General features: G+C 54.7%; 1 protein-coding gene across 1 annotated transcript; it reads right to left on the bottom strand.

Annotated features, from left to right (window-relative positions):
- Positions 1 to 10,328: 10,328 nt before the first annotated feature.
- Positions 10,329 to 12,290, bottom strand: Nkx2-2 (NK2 homeobox 2). The gene is made up of 2 exons (XM_013027069.1): positions 11,894 to 12,290; positions 10,329 to 10,911 (listed from the first exon to the last, which is right to left on the bottom strand). Exons 1-2 carry the CDS (start codon positions 12,150 to 12,152, stop codon positions 10,349 to 10,351), a joined length of 822 nt encoding a protein of 273 aa, XP_012882523.1. The 5' UTR covers positions 12,153 to 12,290; the 3' UTR covers positions 10,329 to 10,348.
- Positions 12,291 to 13,655: the final 1,365 nt, after the last annotated feature.

Here is a 13,655-nt window from a genome sequence, read left to right as displayed (position 1 = left end):
AGCTTTGTTTTGGGGGTGACAATCAATCGTTCCCGTAAGCTTTGGACTGATAATTTAACAGAAGTTCACCTGAAATGAACATTTGGAGTTCCACCGCTACACACAGCAGTAGCGTCTCTACCCCGCCAGCTCATTAGAGAAGCAGAAATTCAAAATGTCAGCAAGTTCATGTTATAAAATCCAAAAGGATTCATTTGTGTGCTACTTACCTGTGCATGTGGCAGCCAGAGTGCATGGAGCAGGTACAGGGAACTTGTCTGTGGCTCTAAACCCTCCCAGCCCTGTGCGGATGCAACCTTTCTCCTCAAAGTGTTACAAGGCCCCTCTGTGGGCAGAATTTTATTCTCTCTCCTTTCTGTCTGAGGAACATGAGGACTGGCAAGGAGCACAGTAGACTAGAGTCCATCCACCTAGTTAGGGAGTCCATCATCATCATCATCATCATCATCATCATCATCATCATCATCATCTCTCCAGCCTCTCTCTCAATAATTGTCCGACTAAAGAGCACTGGCTCCAAGCAGCCTGTTCACATGCTCCATGATCCCTGATCAGAATCATGGTTTTCAGGATGGAGTTAGGTGGACTTCAGACATCGTGGCCATGAGTCCCTGAATGGCTGCAGGGAGTGTGAGCATCACGTGTTCACAGCCTATCAGGGACCCGGAGAGATGGTCTGCCTGCTTCGCACCCGGAGGGAGAGAAGAACCGGACTTCACAGGTTCTCAGACTATGCAGAGGACAAAGAAACGAAGATCAGAGACACCCGTCCTCAGGAGCACAGACACACCATGGTGCTCAACTGGGCCCGGAGGTCTGGGCTCTCAGGTTGTTGTGGGCTAAGGCACAAGGGCCACCTGCTGGAAGGAAACTCTGTGACCCAAGCCAGTGACCGCATGTAAGCGGGGTCCCCGGCTGAACCTAGGCTCTTCCCCTGTCCTTACTTGTGGACAGAAGGAGCTAGACCACCCAACAACGCTGTCAGATTCCATCTGACATCACATGGAACCAAAGGGTGGATTTCCACATATGGCTGACCATTGAAAACCTGAAACCTCAAGGTTTGGAGCAGCTGCTTGGGACGGGAGGGGGGCGCAGTTCATATCGTTTGCTGAGGGTGGCTGCTTCTTCACCATGCCCATCAGCTGCACCAGGCAGAGGGGGCTTTGCTGCGCTGTTTGTCCAGCTTTGAGTTGTGCCCTAGGGTCTATACGCCACCTTCCCACTGCTTTCAATACATGGCCCTTAGGGTAAAAGGAAAAGAAGCCCCAGGCAGGTAGTAGTTCAAGACAGGTCTCAGTGCATAAACCAGTCAGGGCCACCAGAACACAGTACGACAAGAAGCAAAGTGGTTTGAACCGCAGTGATTTATTTCTCTGGGTTGTGGAGACGGGCAGTGTGAGGTCAGGGTGCCAGGTGGGGTGCTGTGTCCGCCCCAGGCCCTTGCATAGTCTTCTTTCCACACGTATCTGTGTCCTCGTGTGCACCTGGATGACCTCATTTCAACTGAGTCACTTGGTCTCAGAGTCATTCCAAGTCACATTCTAATATCCGGGGGTTGACTTTAACCATTGCATCCCCTCCTCCCCCCGTGTGTGTGTGTCTCTGTGTGTGTGTGTGTGTGTGTTGGAACTTGAAACTTAAAGCCTAAGGCACTACTCTTTAATTTTTTTTTCCCTCAAGGCTAGTGCTCTACCACTTGAGCCACAGCTCCACTTCTAGCTCTTTTGGTGGTTAGTGGAGACAAGAGTCTCATGGACTTTCCTGCCTGGGCTGATTTGGAACTGTGATCTTCCGATCTCAGCCTCCTGAGTAGCTTGGTTCTGGAGGAAGGAAGAAACCTCAACTGCCTGTATGTTCATTGGGCCCCGCCCTGTGTGGTCCCCCAGACAAGGGTTCACACATAGTTAATTAGCAAGAAGACCCCAAGAAGGATGGAAGGGGCAGGGAAAGGAGGGAACACAGTCAAGGTGTTATGAGCAAACAGCCTCTGGGGGCAGCGGGGCTCAGTCCTGGGGGTTTCTGGGAGACAGGGCGGAGCTTGCCTCTGCGTGCTGCTGCGTACAGACTGCTGGGTGCGGCCAGGCCATTCAGCCAGCAGTCTCATCTGAAATTGGCTCGAGACCATGAACTTTCCAGTGCTCTCCACGGTCCCAGTGTGAGGCATTCCCCTGTTCCATCAGCCAGCGGCTGGCAGGTGCCAGCTGGAGGAGGCTGCTGGCCCCGTGGGAAGACTGTGGGCAGAGTGCTACTGCAGCTGTGGCCACCCAACATCTGCACCCCAAAGGGTCGCTTTTATGCTTGGAGGAGCCTGTGTGTCATTGGGTGAGATGGACTAGCTTCTTTTTCCTCCTCCTTTTTTTGTGTGCCAGTACTGGGGCTTGAACACAGAGTCTGGGTGCTGCCCCTTAGCTTTTCTTGCTCAAGGCTGGTACTCGACCATTTAAACCTCAGCTCAGCTTCTGGCTTTTTAGTGGCTAACTGGAGACAAGAGTCTCATAGACTTTACTGCTTGGGCTGGCTTTGAACTGCAATTCTCAGATCTCAGCCTCCGGAGTCCCTAGGATTACAGGTGTGAGTCACCAGCACCCGGATATCAGCTATTTGTGAAAGGCTTCAGATGAGTGGGTGTCTTCTTTCTCTACTGCAAACACAAAAATCTGCCAATCTAATCTCTCCCTTTCCATTTCCACTAAGCATGTCAGTTTCACCTAGAGGTATTTGTCTCTTCTGCTCTGTAGTTAGCAGACTTAGAGAAATGTGGAGAAACCTGGAAGTAAAATAAATGGGCCTGGCAGCACACACCTGTAATTCCAGCCCTCCAATGGGTGTAGCTAGGATGCAGGTGTGCACACTTGTGTGTACATGCGCACACACATGCTATTACTCAGGGCCTTGTGCTTTTGCTCAGCTTTGTCCACTCATGTTAATACTCTAACACCTGAATTATACCTCCAGTCTGGCATTTTGTTGGTTAATTGAAGATAATTTTATGGACTCTTCTGCCCAGGCAGATCTTGGTCTCCTGAATAGCTAGGATCACAGGCTTGAACCACCAGTGCCTGGCAGGCTTTTAAAGAATTATCTAGGGGCTGGCACAATCGGGACCTCCTGCACCTGAAACAGGACAGGCCTCCTTCCGCCCGCGAGACCTCTTTCTTTGTAAAGGAACAGCCTGTCTGAGCAAGAGGCCTTGTCTCAGACAAGGGACAAATGGTGGGGAGAGTCCAACAAGGTGACACAGGAAACATTCAGCAGCTGGTTCAGCAGTTTCTCAATAAATACGGCAGTGTTCAGTCTTCAGGCATGGAGACAGGAGCAGAGACCAGCCTCAGCTTTGTACCATTTTATGAAGAACAGCAAAACCACCACATGTGAAAGCAAGTAATGAGGAAAAGGATGGGATTTTTCTATCTACAGCTTTCAATACATAGTGCTCAACGATTAGCCCAGTAAGTTTATTAGAACAAAACACACGACCCTGGTAGAAGGGAACATTTTAGGGTGGTAGCAATAATTCAGGTGTCGGGCTTCAGCGGGAGGAAGGAAAGATTTCGGTTGGGCTGAATATCGTCAGCCTCTTCATCACACTGTAAGAGCAGAGTGTTGATTTTTCCAGGATCGCAGCCAGAGGTAGTATCTTTTACACCTGCAGGTGTTCAGGCAGAACCCGACCGGGCAGTCTTTTCTTATACAATGGCGCCACCCCACGGACAATATTGGCACTGCAGCCCTCCTATCGGGGCATCCACCAGCTGATTCTAAATTGCTTGCTTACTAAGTAAGGAGATCAGTGTTTGAAGCTGCGAATGCCTTTGGTGGGAGGAAGTTCCAACCAACAGCGAAAAAAGTTGGGATTTCAGGCGCTGGTATTTCCCGGGAGGTGAGGGGACAGAGGAGGAGCGTGGAGGAATGTCATCCTCTCCACACCCAGCCTCTCAGAAAGGCACTCTGAAATCAGAGTGTGGAGGTGGGCGGCAGAGACATGTCCGTGACTCAGGCAGGGCACCAGCAGAGGGTCGGGGTCACCAGTGGTGCTCTTTGCTAGAGAGGTGGCGGGCCGGGCAAAGAAGGGAGTGATTTTCATTTCCCAGCCTAGACCCCAAAAGCCGGAGCGGGAGCTATGTCTCCCTCTGGTGGTCAGAGGGAGCCACTGCAACCATTCTCTGCGTCCTGGGAAAGGCGCGAGGTGGACCGGCTTCTCCCAGAGCCTTTCTATGTTGTCAGTGGCAGTGGCACTAGATCGGAGGAGGAGATGGTTTTTGATGCGAATCCCCGACTAGAGGGCGGGCAGAAGGGGAAGATCTCTCCTTCCTAATCTCCATCGTCTCCTCTCCCCCGCCCCCATCCTGGACCAAAGCTAGAATCACTCTCTTGCCGCCGCCCCCACCCCCGACCCCCAGTGACAAATCATCTGGACAGAACTGCTCACCGCGGGTTCACCTCCGGCGGCCAAGGCCGGGGGACCGACCGCCCGGGACCGCGGAGCCCGCTCTCTGCTGCTTCTCAAGGGCCAGCGTTCTGGGACGACCAATTTACAGAGGCCTGTGCTCGGGGAAGTTGGGGTAGGGGCAGCAGGTTACACGTGAGTGAGAGCTGATGAGTGGCGGGGGTGCAACCGAGGGACAGGAGGGCCCTCCGTGCAGGTGGATCGCCGTGGACCTGGCTGCTCTGAGCGGCTCCCTCCTCTACCCCGGTGCTGGGCTCCAACCTGGAGCTGCCCTCCGGTGCACGAGCAGCGAGGGACCTCACGGATAGAACCCCCGCCCCCAACACACACACACACGCACGCACGCACACACACGCGCGCACACACACACGCTCACACACACACACCCCACGCTCTTCCCGGGCGAAGCCCAGGACGCGGCGGCGCGCCGGAGGGTGGAGCGCGGGCGCCTCCTGGCGGCGGCGGCGCGCAGAACTCGGTAGTTTTTCCTGCAGTCTGTGGGGCATGGATCCACCAGAGTTTCCCCACGAGCGAGGCCCACATTCCCCCAGTTGCTCTGATGGCGGCGCTGATGGAGGCCTGTTCGTCCCTTTAATAATAACGATGTCTGGGAAGGAAAAATAGACCTTTTTTTTTTTTTAAACCCAGACTGGTGGGAAAGGTATGTGTGTGTGTGTGTGTGTGTGTGTGTGTGTGTGTGTGTGTGTGTGTGTGTTGGGGCTTTGGTGAAAGCAATAAAACTCAGATCGCTTCCTTGGCGAGATAGCAGCGGCTATCATGCGCCGAGGGGATCAGGGGTTTATTTGCAGATCCTGGATAAAAGATGATATATCGACACGGTTTAGAGTGTCACTGCGCCCGGCCTCTCAGGAAGCCACAAGTACACATTTCCTGAAATACCACCCAACACAGCATCTAATCCACAGGCCACTTCAGCACGGGAGGGGAACCTCAGTAGCTCATAAGTTCACGCCTGGCGTCCAAGTTCTGGGTGAGGAAGATCCCACGGGACCCAAGTCGATGCGCCTGGACACTCTCGCCTTTGGCCTTTGTCTTGGGTCCAAGTAATCACTTAGCGATGGGCCTTAATAAATACGTCTGAGAACTGTCCTTATGCTAGGTAAATATTGGATTAGCTTTTCAATGACCAAGCTCTTGAAAAGGCTTGAGAAATCCACACCAGGTCTCAACTAAGCCTAACTGTCAATAGGTAAGAAAAATAAGTTATTTCCTTGGCCTGGGGGTGGGGAGTGATGGGGAAGGGGATGTTCTCACTTCTATGGAGTTATCTGATTCTTCTAATTATGACGCCAGCATTAAAGGAAGGAGGACACCGATTGGATTAATTGGAATTTCCACCAACTCGGCTCATTAAGGGGAACATGTCCGGATTCTACTTTGTCTTCCACAGCTCAGCGTGAACATTTGTTGGTTTTTTACAAACATACTGTTTATTTGGAGGTTGCTTGTGGAGGATTTGACCTGGCTATTTATTGTAAGGGAGCCGCAATGACCCAAACTATCTCCGACTGCCTGGTGCCAACTCAGACACTTAAAGAAGGTAAAAAAAAAAGGGGGGGGGCAAATTCCTTATAAACCAGACAGTGCTTTTTGTTACTGCATTTTGCAAACAAAAGGAGGTGGGAGACATTAAGAACGTAGGAGGAAATCTCTCTCCACCGCGGAAAGGTTATTGGAGGAAGTTTCTCAATGATTTTCCCTTGCACCCAGATGCTGGCACATCGCCTCAAAGAAATCCAAAAAACGAAGCATCACTCTCTAGCCGGGGGATGCAATGGATCTGACCCATGTCAGTTGTCTGGTGAGAGGCCATGGCTACAAATGGTGCTGGGCCCGAAGAGGCTTTCAGAGAGTTTCTGGCCAGGAGTAGAAAAGTAGTTCTACCCTCGATGCTAGAACCAGAGGGCTGGATTTTCATCTACTCCGGAGTGGCAAACTCTGGCAGACACAGCACCCACCGACCCCTGGGTACCCCAGATGGTCCAATGGCTTCAGCCTGGGTGCCCAAACACAAGCCTGGCCACCAGCTCTGTCACACAGCACTGCGAAGTGTGCCACTGGAGTCCTAACCCTGAAAGTACACATCTCACAGACCTGGCCCAAGCATCTGAACCAACATTTGATAGGAAAGGGGATGGGGGGAGAGATCCAGATCTCAGAGTCATGGGGCCTAGGCGGTGCAAATGCCCTCTGAAGCCTTCAAAGACAGGGGTGGCTTTTTTCCCCTCCTCCACCCTCCTCCCCAATAGATATAGCACGAATTTTTAATGCGTCTTCCTTTCACAGACAACAATACAGGGTTTGAAAGCCGGACACAATTTGGGTTTTGTGCATGTCCCTCCTCGCGCTCCCTCGGCCCAGCTGGCCATATGGAATCCAGCATGGAGTCCGCGGATGACAAAGGGACCCAGTGACAGGCCCAACAAAACCCCAAGGAGACTTCTGCCTGACTCCGGGATTCACTGCCCGCGATAAGCGCGCTGAATGGTGCCGGGTGGGGTGGGGGGAGGACGGCCCCTTCTCCCTCTTCCCGTCTTTCTGTCCCCTACGATCTTTTCTCTGTCCCTTTTTAATATGCACGCCTCTAACATCTCCAACTCCCAGCTTTCCCATTGTGCCGTTTTGTGCGGCCTGCTGTAGATTGGGCGAAGATAGACTGCCGAAGCGGACCCTGCGCCGGGTGCGCTCCCAGGGCGCCGGGGTTAGGGCCACACAGGGCTCCGCAGGCGCTTTTATAGACTCCCGGAGGACACAGAGAGAGAGGAGAGGCGGCTCCAGGCCCATCTCTTGGGTCCCAGCCGCACGGGAGCGCGCATACCCAGACTGCAGACCGGTGGGCCTGGCCGTGTACCCAAATGCACTCTCAGCTCGCACACGCTGGAAACCTGCAGGAGTTGGAGCGTTCTGATCTCCGTCCTTCCTCCACCAAGGCCTAGAGAACCCCTGTGACTATTCTTGGCCCAGGAAGAGCTGGGGACGAAGATAGTCAAAAGCAACTCTGATTTTGTGGAGTTGAGACAGCACCTCAACCTCTTACAAACCTCTGTCTGTGAACATACGCTTTTCCCCTAGATGGCTGGGGGCAAGAGACACTTATACTCGGGACGGTGAGTGGTTGATATCCAGAGCAGGTTGGCCCCGATTATTAGCCACAAATAATTTGGGGGAGGGGGAGAACTATATCTGTTTTTGTTTTCTTTTTTACAAATCCCCAAAGGTTCCCAAGCTTGTGCGGAGAACAAAGGCAGATTTTTTTAGCATTTAGGAAAACTGCCCTCTCCAACTGCTGAACCTGGAGATGGGAAAGGACCTGGAGGCGGATATTAGGAAGATTCCCTGCCCTCAATTATCCAGGGACCGGTGCGCAACGCGGGAATAAAGTGTAATCACGTCCCTGGGCGCGTTGCGCTGAGTGCTATTGACGCGCAGATTTGGTCACATGGATAATCATGTTTGCTTTAGATATTGAATTAAATCTGATCATCAACTGGAGGGAAGCAGAAAGTCATCAGGGACCGCTCCCTTCGCCCGGCCTCCGCGCTTCCCTCCAACCCCCTAGCCCTGAAGCTAGAGCTCCGCAGAAACCCAGAGTTACTATTTCCAAATAGGCGTTTCAGCTACCCGCTGGGCTCAGAGCCACAGAACCACGGGTATTTCCCCAAATCTGCGAGATTCAGGAGAAAGGTGCACACTCCCCAGTCTGTCAACCTCCCCTCCCCCACGCTCCTCCGGGCAGCCAAGGGTGTGCCAGCATCCGTGAACCGAGGGCCGAGGCTGGGATGGAATCAACTCTATGTTGAGGTGGGCTGCAACCTCCTAGGACGAGCCCGGGGCTGTTTACCCACTTCTGGCTCCCCCGTACTTGAGCCCTTGGAGGTCTGGGCGTACCACCCCACCTCCAACCGCCACTATCCAACAGTTCGTCAAACACACAACCGCGCACCCCAGGGCTGGCCTGGGGAAGGGAGCGCGTGGCACGCTCCACCAAACGCTGAGAGAGGACTAGGCAAAGGACCCAGTTCCTGGCTAGAGAGCTGGAAACCCTGGAAAGAGAGGGGCATCGCCGAAAGGAAAGGCTGGTTGGCTGAAACTGTCAAGGTCTCCCGCTCCTTTGCGCTCTGGGATCCAAAAGCTTGGAGAGGTGTACAGCAACCCCACTGTCCCACTGTCTTCTGCACCCAGGACCCATCATGCCCGCCCCCCTACAGCCAAAGCCTCCAAACCCTCCTCTCCAACCCCCTTCACTCTTCCCCATCCGCGCCTAGGCCTTGGAGTGGGCTCCTGGGCCTCCACCCATCCGAAGATTTTGAAAAGGGGGTGGGGAGTGGAGAGGAAGCCGAGCAGTGTCAACCTCGGGACCCCTTCCCCCTTCCCCCCCTTTTCAGCGCGAGGTAAATCAAACGCAACAAAGTGAAAGTCATCGAGTGTAGTGGCTTCAACAGCTTCTCAGGCTTGAAGGAGCCACTCGTAGATTTGGGCGGGCGAGGGGGGCTTGCTCTCCTCGCCTTTGCGCCTTTGCCTTCCCCAAAGTCACGGTTCCTTTTTAGACTAGGGCGCTGCTGCTGGGAGATTCAGACAGCGCGAGAAGCCCCAGGGAGAGGCCTGGAGATCAAGGGCCATCCCGGACTCCTGACCAACCGGCTAGCAGGCTGGAGGCCGAGCTTTGGAGCTAGGGCCCCCGGGTCCTAAGCGCGGGGTGCAGCGGTGGTCAGTCCGGATGCGGCCTGGTGGGGAGCTTCTCCAGCGTCCCAGCCCAGAGAGGAGCACTGCTTGCGGCTCTTTGGTCAGAGGTTTCCCGCCCCCAGCAGGACGACAAAGTTGACAAACGGGAGGGTTGTGCTTGTTTTCATGTTGTTGTTGTTTTTTTAACACAGGATTTTTATTAAAATTCTTATTTAAAAAAATCGAAAGCTTTCGGCGCCCGGCGCTCTGGAGCAAGGAGGGGAGGACCGTGCTGACCAGCTGAGTTCTAAATTCTGGGGCTCAGAACCCCAGAAAATGGGGCTGAGGGCTTTTCGCCTACGTACTTTTTTTTTCCTTTTCCATATTCGAAAACTGTTCGCACGGAACAAAATAAAATAAAATAAAAAGAAGAGAAGAAGAAAATGGGGGGGGGAAGGGGGTTGACCCAAACATAACCGAACCAAAACAAACCACAAAGAAAGGAGTCGGGCCTGGAGAGGGACAGGCCCATTCTGAATGTCATTTTGGCACCGCCACCACCGATATTATTTACAACGAAAAAGCGAAATCTGCCACCAGTTGTCAGAACGGTTTACATGGCCATAAATATTGAGCATTTTCTTATTTTTTTAAAAAAGGGAGAGAGAAAGGGAGAAGAAATCCTCAATATCTTTCAAGTGTCCCCCACTTGCTTAGACGACTGACAATAATATAGCTACTCACACCAACATATTATACAAAATTCACGAAAGCGGGGCGGAGTGGGGTGGGGGGGCTTGGATTTTTCTCTTTTCAAGTGATGAAGTTGAACGTTGGGATGTCCCCCCCCCCCAGGCAAAGAAGCGAAGCTGCGCAAACCTTCTGTAAACACGGCTTAAAGTTCAACCCTCTCCAAAGGTTCAAAGGGAGAGGGCTGGGGGCAGAGTCGGACGGCTGGAATCTGCCACTCCCAAAGTGTGTGTGTGTGTCTGTAGGGGTGGGGGGACGCGGGCAATCTCTCTGCGCCTCCCCCAACTGGAGCCGAGAGTCAACTCGACTCTAATAATAATTATAATAATAATAATAATAACCCATCGTTCAGGACCCAGTTCTCCTTGCCGCCACCGCCGCCGCTGGAGTGGAACCTGGGCCCGGGGCGGGGGGGGGGGCGGCTGGAGGGGTAGGGGGTGGCCGCGAGTCTCGGAGGGGCGGCGCTCACCAAGTCCACTGCTGGGCCTGGACCAGGGGGTGTGCTGTCGGGTACTGGGGGGTGCTGGCCGAGCTGTATTGAGCGTTGTATTGCATGTGCTGCAGCGATTGCGCGCTGTAGGCCGAAAAAGGGATGCCTGCCTGGAAAGTGGCGGCGGCCAGGTCCTGGGCTTTGAGCGCATGGCACGGTTTGCCGTCCCTGACCAAGACGGGCACGGCTACCCGACGCGGCGAGGGCAAGGGCGTCACCTCCATACCTTTCTCGGCTCGGGCACGCTTCATTTTGTAGCGATGATTCTGGAACCAGATCTTGACCTGCGTGGGGGTGAGGCGGATGAGACTGGCCAGGTGCTCGCGCTCGGGCGCCGACAGGTACCGCTGCTGCCGGAAGCGCCGCTCCAGCTCGTAGGTCTGCGCCTTGGAGAAGAGCACCCGCCGCTTCCGCTTCTTGCCCGCGTCCCCCCCGCCGCCGGGGGTCTCCTTGTCATTGTCCGGTGACTCGTCAGCCGAGGGCTCAGGGGACTTGGAGCTGGAGTCTTGAGGGGGTGCGCCAGCCGCCAGCCCGTGCACTGGGGAGGGAGAGGGTGGAGGGAAGCGCATCAGGCGTTTGGAGGCCCTGGGCCTGGGGGAGGGGGGTGGCGGCGCGGGGGGCGCAGACCTCTAGCACCCGGGTTTCCTCTGTTGGGGCCTCTAGTCCTGTGCCAACCTGGCTGGCTTTGCTCTGATCCCCTGCACTCCGGAGGAAGCCGTTGGAGTCGCCCAGGGTTAAAAAAAAAAAAAAAGGAGAATCAACAGGAGTAAGGGCTTGGGGATTTTTGGAGGGGTTCGCTCCCGTAGGGGTGCAAATTTGGTGGGGAATGGAGTACGGGGGAGAGATCATTGAGGGTTAAGGGCTCCGGCCTCCTTAAACTATTTCCTCTCTGGAGAGACGTGGGCAGATTTTCAAAAAGAAAACCTCCACAATCCCAGCATTGATCGTCGCAACCATTTAAGGCAGGTTTTCTTTGGGGGGGGGCTTTCTTTTTTTTCTTCTTCTTCCAGGCTTTCTGGACACCCCCCAGCACACCGCACAAAGCATCCTCTGATGATCGCGCAGCGGGGGCAGGGTGAGCTACTTATACCCGGGCCACCCGAAGCCTCCCCCAACCCTTTACCCGGAGCCGGACCAGACTCACTGGCTGGCTCCAATGTGCGCCAGGCCAGTCCCTTCTGTGGTCAGAGAGTCCAGGGTCTCCGGATGAAGCTATCGGTTGGGTTGACATCTGCCATCATCCCTTGGAAGACATTTCCCTTCTCTGTCTCTTTAACTTCTCAAGTTGGGGGGGGGAATCTTTGGCCAGGGCGGGGGGGGGATGGAGGGTTTGAGGGTGAAAGGAGGAAAGAGGCTATTCCAAACAAGTGTTAACGGTCTTCCTTGGGACCCGGAGTGCGGGTCTCCGGTGAGCTTCAATGCTCCCTCCCTCCCCATCCCCAACCCCGGCGTCCAGCCCGGGCTGCAGCCGCAGGGCTGGAGGTAAGAATGGGCGGCGGTGGCTCCGTTTCGCTACTTACGGGAATACTGGAGGCCCTCGGTGCTGGCCAGCCAGCGCGTGTAGGGGTTGTCGCTGCTGTCGTAGAAAGGGCTCTTCAGGGGCAGGCTCGGCACGGCGTCCAGGGCGCCCTGCCCCAGAGGCCCGACTCTCTTGGCGGGTTCCGGCCCCTCGTTCTCCTCCTCCGGCCCCTCGGTAACCGAGCCCTCCTCATCATTGGTATCCGGCAGGTCCAAGATGTCCTTGACCGAAAATCCCGTCTTTGTGTTGGTCAGCGACATGGTTGGGCACCCCGCAATGTATGCCGTAAAGTTGAGCTTCACTTGGTCAATTCGTGGCGCTCCCCAGCCCCGGCGGGCGGGGGAGGGTCGGGAGGGGAGGGGGATGGGCCTCAATTATTGGGGGGGGAATTATTATTTCAAAGAAAAAATTGAGGTGAACTAAACACACACCCACCCACACACACACACACAACAGTGACGGGAAGAAAGGGAAAGGGGCGCGGGGTGGGGGTGGGGGGAGGAATAAAAACCCAACCCCGAGCCTCGGTCTTCTCTGAAAGCCAGAGCAAATGGACGCAGGGACTTGGCGGCCGGCGCGCCGAGCGCCAGCCCGACCTTAGTTTGTAACTCCAGGAGAGGTGCCAAGGCGCGGTCGGCTCGGGCTCCGGCGGCCGCTCGGCGCACGGTGGCGGCTGGTGGCGAGGGAAAAATGGGCCATTGCCCGAGCGATCAGTCCATATAAGGCTGGGCTCCACTCACGAACCTGGGGAGGGGGGAGGGGGAGAAAGAGGGAGGGAGGAAGGGAAAGAGAGAGGAGGGAGGGGGCGCGAGAGAGGGAGCAAGAGAAGGATGGAAAAAAAGGGGGGGGGAAAGAGACATTAAAAACCGCAAAGGTTGGCCACGTGTGGGCGGGTCTTGGGAGTCAAGTGGATGAAGACAGTATTTGCAGATGTGAAATTGTGGGTTTTGGGGAGCTCCGCGCTTCCAGCCAACGGCCCTCTAGAGCAAGATGAGAGGTGTAACGTGTCAATTAATTGCAAAGACGGGGAGAGCCTTTTTTTTAACCCAGTATTTACATACAAAGAGCCACCGCGTTGTTCTCGAGACCACACACTTGAAAGGGCCGTTTTAACAAATTGCATCTTAAAAAGAGATGCGGGGAGGGGGCTGGTAGAAAAGAAAACAGGAACCTGAGGAGGAGGAGCAGGAGGAAGATGAGGAGGAGGAGGAGGAGGGGGAGGGGAGGAGGAGGAGGAAGAGAGGGAAGGGGGAATCCTCTTTAACATTTACGGGTTCCTACCTCTCATCCCTACCCGCCTGCCTGCCCAGGAGCTAGTCGGAAAATTGGCGATTTGTGGCGCCTTAGGAAAAGGGGGGGGGGAGAAGGGGGTGGAAGCGAAGGCTCAGCCTCAAAAATCTTTCCTTCCCATCGCTGGTGGGTTCCCGAAACAAGATCCGGTTCAAATGGCAAGAGCCCAACTTCTGTAAGCCTCCTAGGTCAATATTTTGGTTGAGGCTTAAGGATGAGTACTAGAAATGACAAGGCAAGTAATTGATTCTAGTTAACCGCGAAAGGACTCGAAATCCTGGAGAGGACTGGGCTCGGGGCGGGCCACAGACTCCAGCTAGCGACCCACCCCCCTCCAGCCACCCTTTATTTGCTAAAGACTCATTTATTTCCCTCATCGCTCCCCCCCTTTCCCCGCCCCCGATTTCTTTGCAGCCACCGAGGACTCGCAGTTCACTTTCTGCTTGGCGGGCGGTCCAAGAATTGGAGAGAAC

This window comes from Dipodomys ordii, unplaced genomic scaffold (genome assembly GCF_000151885.1).
Source record: "Dipodomys ordii isolate 6190 unplaced genomic scaffold, Dord_2.0 Scaffold99, whole genome shotgun sequence".
NCBI classification, from domain to species: Eukaryota; Metazoa; Chordata; class Mammalia; order Rodentia; family Heteromyidae; genus Dipodomys; species Dipodomys ordii.
The sequence above is the reverse complement of the archived record's forward strand: the minus strand, read 5'-3'. Positions and strand labels throughout refer to the sequence as shown.

Excerpts from the sequence above, each read along its gene's own strand:
- Nkx2-2 (XM_013027069.1), bottom strand. The coding sequence starts at position 12,152 with ATGTCGCTGACCAACACAAAGACGGGATTTTCGGTCAAGGACATCTTG. Across the intron at positions 10,912-11,893 it reads CGAGGGCCTCCAGTATTCCC|TGCACGGGCTGGCGGCTGGC; the intron begins GTAAGTAGCGAA and ends CTCCCTCCCCAG.